General features: G+C 42.4%; 1 protein-coding gene across 1 annotated transcript in view; it reads left to right on the top strand.

The window, feature by feature from the left end:
* CAP2 (cyclase associated actin cytoskeleton regulatory protein 2) overlaps nucleotides 1-12,438 on the top strand; it is a 144,011-nt gene extending 131,573 nt beyond the window's left edge. The window contains exons 9-13 of the mRNA XM_075585642.1: nucleotides 550-725; nucleotides 2,679-2,802; nucleotides 5,324-5,406; nucleotides 8,060-8,200; nucleotides 10,196-12,438. Coding sequence (XP_075441757.1) covers nucleotides 550-725; nucleotides 2,679-2,802; nucleotides 5,324-5,406; nucleotides 8,060-8,200; nucleotides 10,196-10,279 — 608 coding nt within the window. The 3' untranslated portion in view covers nucleotides 10,280-12,438. The remainder of the gene's footprint in view (nucleotides 1-549; nucleotides 726-2,678; nucleotides 2,803-5,323; nucleotides 5,407-8,059; nucleotides 8,201-10,195) is intronic.
* Nucleotides 12,439-18,754: the final 6,316 nt, after the last annotated feature.

Genomic DNA, 18,754 nt, shown 5'->3' with positions numbered 1-18,754 from the left:
TGAGCGGGAGCGCACGTCGGCACGCTTCAGCAAGCAAACAGTTAACATAGCCGAGGCCTTAAGGAGAGGTGTGCTTCATTGCAGGATAGTATGATTCTGTTAAATTACCAAAAAAAAGCACTTTGGATCAAGTTTTTTTTTTTTAAAGGTCCAGATTAATAAAAGTGAGATATAAAATAGGTCTCATTTTTTTCTAAAAGTAATAAGAACAAAATACCTTAGAGTTCCCAAACCGGTTTAATTCTCAACATCATATAGTCAGGGCTGCCAGTAGAGGGGAATCGCTGCTCAGCTGGGCTCTCCTCCCCCGCAGGGGCCATGTTGGCTTCAAGTATTTTTCAAACAATTTCATCACGTGATGAGCTCTAAGTGACCCCACACACTCAGTGTTTGTAAATCTTTTACTTTGGTAGTATTCCAAGCACATTGTCTTTTCATCCTGGTGCAACATACTCTTGAAATTTGCACCAGAAGGATATTTTAGTGTTGCAGTTCTGTAGGGAATTTTACACGTTGCACTTTCATGCCTGACATGTAACTTTGCTTTAGGACTTAAACATGTTTGTGACGACCAGAAGACTCACAAGAACCCTAAACTGCGTGGGCAAGGGAGGCAAGTCCATTCCACTTCAATAGGCCATACTCCAAGCCCCACTACTCCGCAGTCTTCTCCTCATCAGTCCTATTCTCCTCTGCTAGAGCTGGAAGGAAAGAAATGGAGAGTGGTAAGCCAGCATGTTCTGTTATACATGTGTAAAAACATTTTTAAACTTCATCTTGAGACAGTCACAATCAAAAGCTATAGACCACTCAAGAAGGGTACACGTATACTTAAAGCAGTGGGCAGTAGAATTGGCCTAGTCCTCACCTTAAAGATCTGAGCATTGAAGATGGCCTAGTTGCCAGCAGCACATTTTGGAGTATACTGTATGACTGGATTGATCAGCATTGTATGACTGCAGAAGAACAACGTTCCTGATGTCGTTTATCAGACCGTGCAGGAAGTACAGGAAGATTGCTCTAGTGCCAAGATTCCGATCACTGTATGACTTCACGCCACTGTGCAAGGCTGTCCACTGATGGTCTCTGGGCAATCCTACAACACGCCCACTAACAGAATAACCACGTTCAGTGAGGAATATCTCGTTATATATGGAAATGAGAAGCGCTGCAGAAAAGCTAGCAGCATGAATTCTACACACCACGTAGCAATAACCACTGTGTTAGCTCTTTCAGCGCTGATGGGATGAGGAAATAGCAATCAAGCCAGTTAACAGTTAAAATGTCAATATCGCCACAACATGTCATTAATAGCTCATTAGCTGAACCATTTGGAAATTAGCAGAATCAAATGTATTTGTCTTTACTGCATTTTCACTCATTCATTGTTATTCTTATTGGTAATTTGGGGTTGCTAAAGCAGCAGGTTTTTCAACCCTGTCTCTCACCCAATGTCTCTCAATCTCCCCCACCCACCCTCCCTCTCCCCCACCCAGCCACCCACCCTGTCTCTCCCCCCACCACCCACCCTGTCTGTCTCTCCCCCCCACCCACCCTGTCTCTCCCCCCCCCCCCACCCACCCTGTCTCTACCCCCCCCCCACCCACCCTGTCTCTCCCCCCCCCCCCCCACCCACCCTGTCTGTCTCTCCCCCAACAACCCACGCAGGAACATCAAATCCCGGGCAACGCCGGGTATATCAGCTAGTATTCAATATCCGCCAAAGCGCCGGAGCGGGCCATTTTTATCCAAAAATTCCTCATTGACTTCAGTGGGGAATTTTGGCAGAAAACGACCCAATAAGCTGCTTTGGCGAATATAGAACAAGCCACGAAGTGATAATAAGTATGAATAAATACTAACATTCTAAAGAGGTTCCCCCCCCCCCGTCCCCCCCCAAAAAAACCATGATAAGGGCTCATCAGTACTTATATATAGCAAAAGGTGTGAACGCCAATGAAAGCCCCCACCCCCAAATCATTTACAGAACTTATATAACAATACAACTGGTGAGAGGAAAGCTAACTTCTGTTCTTACCAAACCCCACTGCCACCCACTGCCAACTTTCCCCATCAGTAAGATACTAATGTTGGAAAGACTTCTGGTAGATAATACAGGGACAGGAGGCCAGGCTGGGGCTGGCAACCAACAAAATGTCAACATGGGATTTTCATTTTTGTTAGGTCTTCTTTAATGTATAATGTATCTCTGGAGATAGGCTGCTTTGTGCTGAAATTGTATAGAGAGCATCAGTGTTGATATACAGTCAACAAGCTCATTTTACGGAGGTGGAAGAGGGAAGTATTGTTTCCATCCAAAACCCCAAAAACGCTGCATAGGCTATTGCAGTCCTATGGCCAGCAACACATTTTACAGGTTTCCTTGTGAGCAAAGGTCTTTAAGGTATCACATTGCGTGTGTGACTGAGGCTGACTTTAGATAACTGAAGTCTGCTCAATGCCAATTTTGGCCAAAGTACACACAGTGGTGTTTTTTTAATTAGTGCCCTTACATTTTACAAGAAATGAAGGACTTTGATTATAATAAGACTGATAATTGATATTTACTATGCCACCTCTCTTCTCAGCATATCTCTTGAGAGCTGCAAGCACAATGCCGACCAACACTTCTCCAATTGACTATTGCCATGATGACCATGTTATCGTTCTAATTTTAGGAGTATCAGGAGGGAGTAGACGGCCTGGTTATTTCCGAAACTGAGCTGAAGCAAGTGGCTTACATTTTCAAGTGCAAGAAAACAACGCTACAAATCAAAGGGAAAATAAACTCAATCATAATTGGTGGGTTGATCTGACCGTGGGGACATGGTTGCCTATCGTAGTTGACTTTGATGCTTTTTTTTCTGTGTTTATGATGAACATAGGAAACTTTGGGGGTAAGAGGTTGGGTGGTAGATTGTTTGTATGGTTTTATTTTTCATCCTGAGCCTACAGTTTGACTGTGTGTAAAATTTCTAACTACTTTGATCCTAATAAATGTAGAAGAGAAGTACCCCAAGTGAAGCACTCAGGCTTACGCTCTGATGTTTGGTGTTGTCATTAAAATATAGGGCCTCATGCAGAGAACAGCGCTAATATCAATCTCGCCATTTTCCGGCGAAAATCGCGCTAAAAACAGCCGAAAATGGCGAGATTTGAAAAAAGCGCCATTTATTTTTTTTTCCCTTGAAATTCGCCGCGCGGCTGGAGAGTTTCTAATCTCTCCAGGTTTTTTTTCTGCCGTATGCAGAGAGCCGCGATCGCCATCTAGTGGCTGTTCGCGGCAAAAAAATGGCGCGATTTTCAACATTTTTCCTCTCCACCAAGCAGCTGGCGCTCCGCGGCCGGTGGAGGGGAAAAAAAAAAACGCGATTTTTTCCCCACTAGTTTCAACAGCGCTCATAGCGCTGGTTGAAACTCTCCATATGCAGAAAGGCTTGTAAATGCAGTTTTCTGCCCTTTCTGCATATGGAGAAAAAAACTCTCCAAAAAAGCTAAAAAATTTCCCCCTCTCCAATTCTAAAATTCGCTGCTCTCTGCATGAGGCCCATAATCTTTATTAATACAGCAAGCTAAAATAATGGGTGTTAAAATGACAAACTGAAGGTCTATTGGATCTAATGACTGAGTGCCGTATGTGCTCAGGATCTATAGTAAGTAGTGGATGTAAAATTAGTATTTAAACTCCACTAAACAGCAATCCCTAGATAGGGTCTGTTATCTTGATAGATAGAAAAGGGAATCCTCATGCATGTGAGCAAGGTGGATATATACTGTGGATTGATATACTGTGGATAGGATATGATGATGTTCTGGGGTGGGGGAGATGATATGATGGTGATGATGATCTGGGGGGAGATGATATTATGATGATGATGAGGGAGACTGAGGGAGATGTGATGATGATGGGGACAGAGGGAGATATGATGATAATGATGATGATGAGGGGGTGGGGCTGGGGGAGATATGATGATGATGAGGGGGACTGACCCCGGAATACAGTAAGCTTGTTGCTGAAAAGAGGTGTAATACCTCTCATTAAAGCCACGCTCAGGGTGCCGGCGCCGGTGCACGCTACCGTGCGCGATACCACGCGCACTCCTGCAGCCCCATTAATGTGTGCACTTGGCTACAGGAGATTAGTGAGGCGATCAGTTGCGTGGCGGGGGGACGTGACGAACGCGTCACGGAGCTGGTTGGCCCTCATTGGCTGAACCAGCTCAGGTGACGCTGACGTCTCGCGACTGCAGCCTGGAAGAGAAATTCACTTGTCTTGGCAAAATGTCGCAACATCGACGCGCTACACCGCAGCGGGCACTTTCGGAAATACCCTTGGAAGTCAGGTAAGAGTCCCAAAAGTGTGCACGTCGCGACGCCGGCACCCTGAGCACGTGCGGCCCAAATCTGTTTTCCTTGGAGCAGTTCGGCCCATCTCACTTTACAAGTTGTGCAGGCCTATTCTAGAGCTTGCACGGTCCTTCAGGATTTATTTACCATAAGTAAGCTACCTGTAAATAATAACCACTGTATGTAACCTTTTCCCATTTCAGTTGTCTCGCCATTGTGCAGTAGGACACAATGAACTAGATACATTGAAGTAACATTTTCAGTAGCTTTGTCCAGAGTTTGAAACACATTTTAATGTGACACTTGTGAAAAGATTAGGTTTGAACTTCTCAAGTGCCCTGACTGCACGTCAGTGGGCCCGCATGCTGGTGCCCCCTGGAATTCCAGTGGCGGCCATGGCACTTTTGCACATTTTCTGGGTGAGATTCGAACGTGGGCCCCTGCTCTTCTTTTCGCGTCATTGTGCTACCCAAGCGATCACATGATTGTGACTTGCGGTAAGGCCTTTGCACTCAGATTCCGCAACACACCAGGCACTAAAAGGGTTAATATAATTGTAATACCCAGAACAAATCTATTTTGTTTTTTAATGCATATGGGCAGAATCTAAATCACTCATAGAGAACTGATTATATACCTTTAACACAGAGTGTTTATATACATTTGCCTGTATATGAGCTTTAGGTTGTTAGGTGAATTGCCACTTCATTCACCATTTGTTATTTCACGGGAGAATACATGATAAGCGATGACTTCCACTGAAAGGAAGCCATACCTGTCACCATGGTTACTATAAAAGTGGGGGTACTGAGATATTCAATATGGGACTCCTTATCTTTACAGGTATAGCTAAATAAGATCATAGTAATAGTTGAAAATGCTGTGTAGTAAGAATCCTACTTTACCGGCTAAATTATTGTATGATGAATAATTATTGACATGGAAGGCTCCTCACATGTCCTTGCTCACTTTTCAGACAACTGCACAAAGCTGGGGCTGGTATTTGATGATGTTGTGGGCATTGTAGAAGTGATTAATTCAAAGGACGTTCAGATACAGGTAAGCATGGGCTCAAGTGGCTGCCAAAAACACGGACAACAGTTGATTTGTAACTAACATTGATAAATGCTAAACTTTGAGTCATGTTTACAAAGGGGTGTGCCGTGTTATGCCATAAAGGCCCCTCCTGCCACCTTAAGGGGTCTTATGCGTTATGCCATATGGCTTAGTTATTCGTTAAATCAGTAATAACAGTCTGTCATAATTACTGAAACTTTACAGGGTCTTGTTGCAGGGTACATGCAACCACACACGCGGGTTCTCTGGATAAGGCTTATTTATTGAGCCTTAAAAACATACAGCACACAAAAACAAAATAGCTTCTCTTCAGCATACAAAAACAAAATAGCTTCTCTTCAGCAGACAAAAACAAAATAGCTTCTCTTCAGCATGCAGGACACAGACAGTTATCACACATGTACTTTGAAAAACAGACCTTATAGCAGTAATCTCTTCAGTATTTCAGTCCTGTCTCCTGACCAGCCAGCTTGCATGTGTGTACAGCCTGGGGGTTTTAAAACACCTTGATTATGCAGCTGGGGTCAGACTAATTAAGCAGCCCTTCTCAACTGAAACTTAACCTCGTCATTGCTGCACTGCAAGCCTAAACATAGGTTTGCCAGGTATATGGCTGGTGACGTTCATTCACCCTGTCAGGTCTGCTCAATAAAATACAGCACAAAACAGCTTTATTTCAGTATTATTATGAATCTGATGAAAGCCTTTGGGAAGCTTGAGGGCTTCATGTATGTGTCCTCTCAAGATTCAAAAAACAAAGGTTCCTTATAGATGAATTGCGGGGATCAGGATAAAAGGGGAGATACGTAAAAAGTAAGGCGGAGTCCCTGCTGGCGCTGAGCGTGCTCATGCTTGGAGCATGAGCGCCGGGTGTCCTGCAACTTGCACACACGCGCGGGGGGGGAGAAGGGGAGGGCGCAATTGCGGGCTGAGCAAGCGGGAAAGTTTAAAAATGTTATTTACAAAAGCGCCGAGCGTGTGTGCCCGCGCCCATCGGATGAGCCGGAACTTGTATATATATATATATATATATATATATATATATATATATATATATATATGCTAGTAACCGCGCCAAGCGCCGCCCGCTCAGCAAGCTCAGCGCAAGCGGGGACTCAGCCTAACTGTGAAGTGTGAAGAAGAAATAAAAAGGCTGTGGGAGAGGGCAGGATTAGGAAAGAATGAGCGTGGGAACGGACAAAAAGATGGAAAGGGGAAAGAAACATAGAGGGAGGTTGGAAAGGAAAGAATGATGGTGAGGGGAGGAAAGATAATTTGGGGAACGGAAATGATTGAGTGGTACGGGGCGACGACAATGAAAGAGTGGAAAGAAATGGGAAATGGTGAGGGCAGGGAAATAGCAATATGGGGGAAAGGGGAAAAAGAAAGATGGTGAGAAGTGAAGACAGAGACGGGTAAAGAAGTATGAGTTCAATTTGGCTGCCTGCTAATGCTTACATTTGTATTGTATTGTATGTCTTTATTTATATAGAGCCATTAATGTACATAGCGCTTCACAGTAGTAATACACGTGGTAATCAAATAAATAACAGATAATATAAATAACAGATCATGGGAATAAATGCTTTAGACAAACATAACATTAAGGAAGAGGAGTCCCTGCCCCGAGGAGCTTACAGTCTAATTGGTAGGTAGGGAGAACGTACAGAGACAGTAGGAGGGAGTTCTGGTAAGTGCGTCTGCAGGGGGCCAAGCTTTATGTATCATGTTCAGAATATCCAATGCTATTCATATGCTTGTTTAAGCAAGTGTGTCTTAAGGTGGGTCTTAAAGGTGGATAGAGAGGGTGCTAGTCGGGTACTGAGGGGAAGGGCATTCCAGAGGTGTGGGGCAGTCAGTGAAAAAGGTTTAAGGCGGGAGAGGGCTTTAGATACAAAGGGGGTAGAAAGAAGACATCCTTGAGAAGAACGCAAGAGTCTGGATGTGCATAACGAGAAATTAGGGCTGAGATGTAAGGAGGGGCAGAAGAGTGTAAAGCTTTAAAAGTGAGTAGAAGAATGGAGTGTGAGATGCGGGATTTGATCGGAAGCCAGGAGAGGGATTTCATGAGGGGAGATGCTGAGACAGATCTAGGAAAGAGTAGCGTGATTCTGGCAGCAGCGTTTAGGATAGATTGTAGGGGAGACAGGTGAGAGGCAGGAAGGCCGGACAGCAGGAGGTTACAGTAATCAAGACGAAAGAGAATGAGGGCCTGAGTCAGAGTTTTAGCATTCGAGCAACAGAGGAAAGGGCGTATCTTTGTTATATTGCGGAGAAAAAGCGACAGGTTTTAGATATGTTTTGAATGTGAGGGGCGAATGGGAGAGAGGAGTCTAGTGTGACCCCTAGGCAGCGTGCTTGGGCTACTGGGTGAATGATCATAGTTCCAACAGTAATGTGGAAGGAGGTAGTAGGGCCAGGTTTGGGAGGAAGGATGAGGATGAGGATGAGCTGCAGATTGCAGAACTCTTTGATACCCTTTTCAACATTTCTGCAGGTCACTCATTGTAGATGTCATTGGTCTCTAGCTGAGCACATGCCAAATTCTAGTTGGAGCCGATATGTTTTGTTTTGTTGCGGCAAGGTTGTTTTAAGAACCCTATTTCATTGGTTCCCTACGTATTCTGCTCCCTAGGTTATAGGGAAAGTTCCAACCATTTCAATCAACAAGACAGACGGCTGCCATGTGTACCTGAGTGAAAATTCCACGGACTGCGAGATTGTGAGTGCCACGTCATCTGAAATGAACATCCTCGTCCCGCAAGACGGAGATTATGTAAGAAGAAAATGTTGTGTGACATCTCTGGATAAATCTGGTTTACAGAAGCCGTGGTTGTTATGAAGTTGTAGTATTCCTCAGTCATAATCTTTGATTTGTCCTTGGCAGGAATATATAACCTTGTTATTTTATTCTTTTTTTTACTAGCTGAAGTTACTTATAATTTAATATTATAGCAAGTCCACATCTCTGACCTTCCATAATGTCAGAGCTCTCCGTACACATGTAGCCAATGTTATCGCACATCATTAACGTGTTTACGTTGTAGAAAAAACTTGTTAAATGATGTGTGAAGGCCTGTTATTTTGCCCACGTTAATATTTGTCTCAATGGGGCCGTGTCAAATCTCACATTAAATGAGGCGCCAGTTTTGACGCACAGCGTTGCGTTTGAACGTGCAATAACATTAGCTACATCTGTATGGTAATGGTCTAAAATAGTTTCTCTCTCACACCAGACACCCAATTATTACTGTAGTAACTCTTCATTGAAAGAGTAGTGGATGCATGGAAAAGTTTTCCATTACTGGTGGTAGGGGTTAGAACAAAGATTGGCATATGATAGAAGAAACCCTCATCATTCTACCCAGGTTTATTTTTATTTAAATGTACAGTAACCAGGGTTAAAATAACAAGGGGGTAGAAATACAACCAAACCTGTCAGGCGTTATTAGCAATGTTTGAGATACCTTTCTTAATATAATCAGTCCCAAGAGTATTTTGTATTTTTGATGGAGAGCGATTAAACGAGCACAGAACAATAGGTTGCTCATTTTGGAAATGCTTAAATTGAGATCATGGATTCACAACATTTCAAGCTACCAAATATCCCCGTTTGCATTAGCACAAATATAAAAGAAAAACTGAGAGCAGTATATTTTATTTTAAATAAAGTATTACAGATTTTTTTTTACTGCAGCTCCTACGCGGTATCCCTTATACCTGTATCACATAAACCACTTTCACATTTCAGTTGTGCCTCTGATATTTGGCTGTAACATAATTAGCAATTATTTGGTCTAAATTTGAAAAGCCATTGGCAAGCGAATGGCAAGCTATGAAACAAACATTACATTGATAGAGAATGTGTTACATGCCCAAGTGCCTCCACTTTATTGCAAATGCAAGACGTATTATTATTGAATAGAAAAGAACCATGACGTTTACAGTGCACAGAGGATGGCTGTAATGAAACATACAGAGCGTCATTTTACTATAGACATTGTTACTCTGCAACTTGTGGGGCTACATGTTACCAAACAGATTGCACATTTCTCCTTGCAGTCCTGAGCCAAATATCCCCTTCCTACTCCAAATGAATTCATATGTTTGCTAATATGTTTACTATTCCTGATGCCTGGTGTGGCTGACGGTCCTGAAGATATCCCTTTATTAACCCATAAAGTCCTGTTTTAAGCATATTACCCCTACATCTCTTGAGGGGGGATGAGGCAGGGGACATCTAGTAAAACAAGTAATCTGCACCTGAGACTTGTAATCGAATGCAAAGCAGTCGTCTGCCGCAAGACACTTTCTCACGCTGGAAGATAACACCATAGAGCACATCCAAGTCAATAATGTCATGTGTCTTCGCGCAGAAGACTGCTTAGTAAATATGGGCCAGTGTCTCCAACTACAATCGTTGTTTGAGGGCCTTATCCTATGTTATTGCACATTCGAGCGCTGACCGGTAAAACCAACAGCAGATTTTCCATGGTTCGGCAGCAATGTGAGAAAGCAATAATTAATCTATCCACAAGGATAAAAAGACCAACACCGGCAATGAACGTGCTGTAATGAGTGAACTCACCGCGATGTGTATCTGTGTGGCATCCTTACTGCTTCCTATGCGTTTTATTGGGCAGTGGCTCCTAATCCTGGCCTGTCTGAGTTCTAAAGGCCTTGTCATGCAGCTCTAATCACATTCTCTCCAGTTTATGTATTGTATCCCCCAGCTTATCTAATCTCCTCTGTTGATTTTGTCTCTCCACAGAAAGAATTTCCTGTTCCTGAACAGTTCAAGACAGCATGGGACGGGTCCAAGCTGGTCACTGAACCTGCAGAGATGATGGGCTAGTCTGACACTGTATTTAGTTGTGGGCACCAGCCTGTGCAGATGGTGCTTAACTCATTGAAAGCTAATGCATTTCACTTGCAGTGCGCTGCACGGGCCTCCAGCACGGAGGGTGCTCCCCCAAGCATGACACACATGACTTCATATTGCTGCAGCAGATGTTTAATAAAGCACCAGACCCTCAAAACAATTAATAAGGAATATGAGATGAATGTACATAGTCTTAAAACAGCTTTGACTACTTGGCCATTTTCAGATACGTGGACAAGCAGAGTATCCCGAGTGCACAGGAAGTCTGCTCCTTTTAGTCTGGCTGGGAGGAACGACCGTAAACTTCATTAGTGCTACTTACTCAACTACTCTCTCGCAAGTAATCGAGTTAACAGCAAGGCCACTCACTCTTAAGGGAGAAGTGCTTCAGTAATTGTTATTGTGAACCTCAGCACTCACACTAGATACAAAGGACGACACAAACATAAGGCCCCAGGATGCCTTTTTGCAGATGCTCTGACACCACTTGGTTTACTTACTGCAAGAGGACATCCTTCCCTTTTTATTATTGTAGGGAGGATGTGATGTAGGATGTCATCAAACTTCAGGTGAAGAAATGATAATATTTATTTCTAGGGCTTGCTAACCCATTTTGTTGCTATAGGGGCCAGCAATGCCAAGAAGGGGTTAAGTTCCATAGTGCTTAAAGTCATGTGCACAAAGTCCACACTGCTCAGAACTTTGCCCATTATCTCAAGTGACCGAGTAGATAAAGCATTGCGACTTTGTCATGCTTCTATAGAGTAGAGTGCTGGAACTCAGTAATGGATATGTATCAAGGGTTGTAAACTAGAGCATTACTCCAAACTCTGCTGCGGTGGTGTAATTTTGACTCTGACTACTTTGTGCCAATGTATCATAGAGCTTTGGTTCAATCTTGGTCCCCTTGCAACAGTGGAGGACTAATTAGTCTGGTAGTGCTGATTGGTCGGCGAAGCTGGCCAATCACATCAACATTCCACCAGTGGAGGAGTATGGGGAGGTGCAATATCATAATGACATCTACCAAAATGGTCAAGTTCAGTTTTTGGAACTAAATTGCGCCATCTTGATACATATCGTCCTGTGTCTTCTAAGCACTGCAAAGTTAAGGCAATAAAATTTAAGGCCACATCTTCTAATCTGCCATTTGGAGATGTTTGAACAATCTGCATAATCATGTGCCCATCTTTAAAACTCCCAATCACTTTTTAATTGGGGTTACCCATTTCAAAATTAAATAAATAGACCCACAGATAAAGTATTGAGAATCTAACACCCGGAATGGTGAAGGCCCCTTTAGTATGTAATGTTACTATGAAAAGATGAAGATAGAAATGTATATTTCATATTATATTCATTTTTTTAAGTTGCTTCCGGAGCTGGTGCTTTCAAACAGAAGAACAACTTGTTTATGGGAAACATTACTGTTTTGCATTCTTTAATTACACATTTTGTTTCGTACTACCTTCTGCTTTGTTTTTCTTCGTTTAGATTAACGTGCAGTCATCTAGAATATAAAAATCTATAACAGCTTAGTTATTAGTACTAGAATGGCATGATGCCAAAATAATGTACGGTGTCTTTTACTTTATATGTACAGCAAACAAAAATACCACTTGTGAGCACATCTGCATGTCTGAGACATGTCTGCAACCCTGCTTTTCACCAGTATCTCCTAACATACAGTGCTTCTACTGCTGCAAGGGATTCTGGGAAATGGCATGCAAATGAGCACTCACAGTGTGTCACTTTATATATACACATTGTAACTGCATTCCTTTTCTTTGGTGAAGTTTTTTCGGCCAACAAAGTGTTTTATCTTATCAAATCTGTCTGTAATTTACTGAATGTGCTTAATAATGTGAATGTGCACAGTTATACAGGGTAAGGTTAGATGCTTATTTCAGTCAGCATTTTACTGGAGAGGATTACATGCTCCCCAGTGGTGTCACCTGGGATCGCTTTATGATAATAAAAAAAACCTAGAATTAATAAAATAATTGGTACTTTTTTCAGCTCTTTTGATTGGTTCAGCGTTTCAGTGAGTGTAATAATACATGTCATTCTTCTGTTAAAAAGACATATAAAATCACTATCAACTTTACATTAAAATCATCCCTTACCTTTCATTTGTCTTATGTCTTCTGATTTACATCAAAGAACTGAAAGATTAAAAAAAAACAAGCCATGTTTTAGGCCACGCATTTTAACAAAATCCACCCAAATTCTTGTTTTCCATATTATATGTCTTATACATATACAGTATAGACACACAAAATAGTTGTGTGTAAAGCTTTTAAATGTCCTGGTTTGCCCCAGGGCCAGCCTTAGGCTTTGCGGGGACCCCTGAAAAAAAAAGGGGGGACGGGACTTACCTTGATGAGCAGCCCTCCTCCAGCAGTATTGTAGTGCCACGTGATGTCACGTTGCCATATGATGCCGTGGCTACAGGAGGTAGCCCGCTACGGAAAATGTGAGGAGAAAACACACGCACCTCTCTCTGCTGGTCTGATCACGCGCTTCCTCCTCTCCCTCGTGTTGGAAGGTGCAGGGACTAAAGGCGGCCGCCTTAAAATGACAGCCTCGTATAGTCCTGGTTCACCTCGGATAGTCCTGGTTCACCTCGGATAGGCCTGGTTCACCTCGGATAGGCCTGGTTCACCTCGGATAGTCCTGGTTCATCTCGGATAGTCCTGGTTCACCTCGGATAGGCCTGGTTCACCTCGGATAGTCCTGGTTCACCTCAGATAGTCCTGGTTCACCTCGGATAGTCCTGGTTCACCTCGGATAGTCCTGGTTTTCTTCAAATCCAGGAGCGGGGGGGGGGGGCAAGGGGTAAATTGTACCCCGGGCTGGTCGAAATTGAACATTTGGAGCCGAGGAGAGGAGATAAGGATCTCCATTCAGCAGCAGTTCCTCCTCTCCCGGGCTGTCTCCTCTCCTGTACAATGGGAAGGTAAGTGAATGTGTGCGTATATGACACGTGTATATATACATGTATGTGTGTGCATAGATTTATATATGTATATATGATTTGTGATTGCATGCACAGTTAAAGATAATATATGTTATAGGCGTATGTAACAATTACAGACCAGATTAAAATGTGAGACAGCTTTAGTTTTGGAAGAACTTAAACTGGTAACGGATGTGAGCGTCTCCGGTAGATTGTTCCAGTTTTGTGGTGCACGGTAAGAGAAGGAGGAACGGCCGGATACTTTGTTGAACCTTGGGATAATGAACAGTCTTTTGGAGTCAGATCTCAGATGATAAGTGCTGCATGTGGTTAGGGTGAGGAGCTTGTTCAGATAGACGGGTAGCTTGCCCAGAAAGTATTTGAAGGCAAGACAGGAAAGATGAACTTTGCACCTAGACGCAATTTATGACTGATCTAGTTCTTTGAGCATTTCGCAGTGATGTGTATTGTAGTTGCATTGGAGGACAAAACTGCATATTGAATTGTAGAGGGTATCAAGTTTTCTAATGTGAGTTTGGGGTGCCGTGCCATATACTATGTCCCCATAGTCTATAATTGGCATTAGCATCTGCTATGCAATGCGCTTTCTGGCCAGCAGACTTAGGGAGGATTTGTTCCTATAAAGTACACCTAGTTTGGCATAGGTTTTGGATGTCAGGGTATTAATGTGCAACCCAAATGTTAAATGGGAGTCAAACCACATGCCCAAATATTTAAAACTAGTAACAGGAGTTAGGGTGGTGTTAGCGTTGGTTCTGATCTGGAGCTCAGTCATTGGAAGCTTTAAAAATTTAGCATTGGTCCCAAATACCATTGTTACAGTCTTGTCAGTGTTTAAAAACATTTTGTTTTGGGAAATCCAGTTTTCAAGTCTCAAAAAGTCAGATTGAAAGGTCAGAGAGGCTAGGGCTGTGTGCATACTGTATACAGTAAGATTGTGTCATCCGCATACATGTGTGTTGATGCTCCCTTACAAGCTGTAGGAAGATCATTGATGAACACTGAGAAGAGTATAACCCCAGAACAGAGCCTTGCGGGACACCACAGGTGATATCCAAGGGGTTGTAGTTAGAGCCTGAGATAGACACGTTAGGATCTACCTGATAGGTAGAAATGAAACCAGTTTAAAGCATGCTTCCCTATTCCACAGCACTGGAGTTTGTTAAGCAAGATAACATGATCAACAGTATCAAAAGCCTTTGCAAAATCTAGGAATATTGCACCAGTGAGTTGTCCCCATTCCACACTGGATCTCATTGCAAACTTTTAGGAGGGTAGTTACCATGGAGTGTTTGGGGCGAAAGCCAGATTGGAATTGGCTAGGGAAATTTGTCTTGGTGTAGTAATCACTTAATTGGGAGTGAACACATTTTTCACAAATAGTGCACACATCACATTAAAGGGACTACTTTATCATCCTGTGATTACATTTACACAACAGTTAGAGCCTAGGACTGTAAGAAATATATTTTTTCACTTACCCAATTCTCATGTAGGACCTTAAAATTGAAATCAAAATATGTATTTAAAAGCTACAATAAAAAATATTATTGTGACTATTAATTGGGTTTTTCGTTTCACTCTTGCTGTGTGGTACCTATCTGTAATTATAAATGTGCAGCCCACATTACGTTTTGAATCAAGTAATGGCTTCCTAATCAGACTATCCTGGCAATGCTCTAATTTAACAAGTGTATTATAATGACCATACTCTATATCAGGCCTGCACAACTCCAGTCCTCGAGGGCCGTAAACAGGCCAGGTTTTCAGGATATCCCTATTTCAGCACAGCTGGCTCAATTAGTGTCTCAGTATGACTGAGCCACTAATTGAGTGAACTTAAAGTGATTTGTTACCGGCGCTAACCACACCCAATCTGTGATAAAATAGTGCACAAAATTAAAATTCAAAATAAAATGTGTCAAGGTGATCACTGATCAAATTCTCAACCTTCCAGGAATGTGTACAGATTCCTTTCAATAGTAGCTTGTCCGGGATGGGAAGGGAGCGAAGATAGCAGGGATACACCATGAAAAATAAAAAAATAAATGCATACAATAGTGTAATAAGTTCTTTTCAATCTGGATAAAACATGTATGTCTTGGCTCTATAGCAATGCCTACTTACAGCAGGTCAAAAGGTAAAAAGCATTGATCTACACAGCAGGTAGAAAGGTGTCAGGATCTTCAGGAACAACAGCCCAGGTTTACAGCATAAGAAATCAGCACCTCAGCTCAGACGTCAGTAGATGTGAGTGGATCAGAGACATGCAAAAGAAAGGCAGACCATAGTGTCGATCGTGCATAAAATTTATATCAACAAACAACAAATTTTAGGAATTGTACTCACATTGTGTACATAATCATAGTTCACATAAGGCTTTACTTGAGGCAAATGGAGTGCTGGTTCAGTGTGGAGCAGCTCACCGGGGATCTTCGGCGCAGTGTTAATACAAATAGGCATCTTAGATGTTGTTTTAAATGCCTATTTGTATTAACACTGCGCCGTTTTTTGAACACTGAGTTATGTACCTATTTATTGGAGAACCAGTGTATCTTTTAAATTTTCAATTATATAATTGTTATATTAAATTGGTTAATTGCTTATTTGTTCAATTGTTTAGTATATATAAACCCACAACTCATTTGAGAATTATTCATTGCTCCTGAGGAAGTTGTCTAGTACGACAAAACGCGTAGAGCCACTTTCATTGCTGCAGCTGCTGTTTCTACTGAAGGCTTCAGAGTTGCTGAGTTCCCCCACCGTTTGCCTCCAAGACCGGATGCCGTCACCCCAACAGCGGATGTGACGTCAGACGCCATCTCCCACCCGGTCTGTTGTGAGTCTAAGGAGAAGATCCCCGGTGAGCTGCTCCACACTGAACCAGCACTCCATTTGCCTCAAGTAAAGCCTTATGTGAACTATGATTATGTACACAATGTGAGTACAATTCCTAAAATTTGTTGTTTGTTGATATAAATTTTATGCACGATCGACACTATGGTCTGCCTTTCTTTTGCATGTCTCTGATGCACTCACATCTACTGACGTCTGAGCTGAGGTGCTGATTTCTTATGCTGTAAACCTGGGCTGTTGTTCCTGAAGATCCTGACACCTTTCTACCTGCTGTGTAGATCAATGCTTTTTACCTTTTGACCTGCTGTAAGTAGGCATTGCTATAGAGCCAAGACATACATGTTTTATCCAGATTGAAAAGAACTTATTACACTATTGTATGCATTTATTTTTTTATTTTTCATGGTGTATCCCTGCTATCTTCGCTCCCTTCCCATCCCGGATGAGCCACTAATTGAGTCAGCTGTGCTGAAGTAGGGATATCCTGAAAACCTGGCCTGGTTACAGCCCTCGAGGACTGGAGTTGTGCAGGCCTGCTCTATATCTTCCCTCAAAGAGGCAAACCCTCATAGGATCAAAATGATCCAATGACAACACATTATATAGCTTATATATAGGTTAAAAAATAATAATCATACAACTAAAAGTATGTTTAAATACTCCATAGAAACCTAATGCTTTTCCGATCGTTACCTAATCTGTTTTGTGATATGGCTGTGTCCATAGGAGAAATGTGCAGACAGTGCACTGGAATATAGAGTAAAAGAACGTGACGGGTGGCTGGATCACTTTAAAATAAAAATGACTCCTTTATTCAGGATCTGTTACGGCTGTCGTTTACATACAGGCAAGTTGCTGATTCACACATTTTTATCGTTGTTGTTTGGTTTAAACAAATTGTGCTGCAGTCAATAGGGAAAGAGAAAAAAAATGAAAGACCAAAAATGAACCGCTGCGGATAGAAATAAACGGGCACGAAGAAAATAGAAGCATATCTATTTTTACAAAGGTAGCATGTGATAATTCCAAGAAAGCAATATGCATTGATAACTCATTGAAAAAAAACTTTTTGGGGCCACTATGCCCCTTAGAGTTTTAAGATTTTTTTTTTTTTATTATTATTATTATTATTATTATTACAATTGAACAGAGTTTCTTGTTCACTGAATAACAAAACACACTGTATGGTGGAATAAACATTGTTTATTTGCTAGTATAAACACAAAAGAGAGTTGGGGAGCACAAAGTGAACAGTAACATAAATATAAATACAACTCCTATGTGGAGATAGACACAATTAGGGTCTGAAACAAGGCGATAGTCAAACAAAGATATGTATTGAGTTTGGTGCTCAAGGAGTTAAATAACCCCAGTCAAAGCATCACCGCTCATACCAACGAGGGGAGTGAAAGATGGATGTGATTGAATAAATAAATAAAATCAATGTCACTCACACGGCCCTGTGTGAGCGCTGACGCGGAAAGGTATCGTTGTCCTTCTGTGGTGTATTGTACGTCAGACCAGAGGATTCTCTTCCACATCTATGTCCTTGTAGGTGGTTGTTAGTAGACAGTCTGCCCCTCCGTATAGATACACACACAGACACAACCAGATTCAGTGTGATATGGAATGTGTGGTACTAAGTACTGGCACCGGGGGGGTTAGGTGACCCCAAAAAGGGTGCCTGCACTTGTACCGGATAGTGAGATGGGTGTGCTAAATAAGCTAAGTATCACTCACACGGCCCTGTGTGACCGCTTGTACTCAGTGGTTTCTTGTGGTCCTGTCCGGATGATGTATATACGGTCAGGATCGGGGCAGTCTCTCCCTCGGTATAAATACACACACAAGCACAGCCAGATTCAGCGTGACAAAAAAGAAGAAATGGTACTAAGTGCTGGCACCAAGTGCCAATCAAAGTGCCTGCGTCTGTACCTATTGGAGAGATTGGGGAGATAAGTGAGGGGAATAAAACAAATAGAGATTCACTCACAGAGCCATGTGTGAGTGCTGATACTCAGAGAACTCTGTTGGTCCTGTCTGGATGGAGTATGTCCCCTCCCTCAGCGCTTCCAGCTCGTGGGCAGTCCTCCCCTCAGTGAAGAATGTAAGTGTAGATGCAGCAGAGTATAAATAAAGAACTGCTTTATTACATACAAAATAAAATATCTACACTTACAAAAAAGTATTCGGACCTCGACAGCAACGGAGGGATCAGTAACAGCGTCTGCTCCAGATGGATTCCCTGCTTCCACATCCGGGCTCAGGGCTGTGTGCGTCAGCTGCTTCGTCTCCCTACGGTAGCCGCTTGGTGTCAAAATGGCGAGCCACGCGTTTCGCCTGGGACCAGGCTTCGTCAGGCTCGTATGTGGGTGCTACACTCCCACTACTGCCAATTTTTCCTTTTCTCCTAAAAAAAAATGCGTGTGTATAAAAATGATGCGTAGAAAGACACGTGCAACGGGGGAAAAAAACTTCTTACAAAAACAATAAATCAGATCAATCCTTACCCGTTTCAAATGGAGTATGCGCTCTTCCTCGGGGCATAAATATAAAAAGAGAGATTGCTCTTTTTATTTGCAAATGCTATGAGAAATAATAATTATACCGTC

The sequence above is a fragment of the Ascaphus truei genome, chromosome 2, assembly GCF_040206685.1.
Source record: "Ascaphus truei isolate aAscTru1 chromosome 2, aAscTru1.hap1, whole genome shotgun sequence".
Taxonomy (NCBI): Eukaryota; Metazoa; Chordata; class Amphibia; order Anura; family Ascaphidae; genus Ascaphus; species Ascaphus truei.
This window is presented reverse-complemented; position numbering and strand designations above follow the sequence as displayed.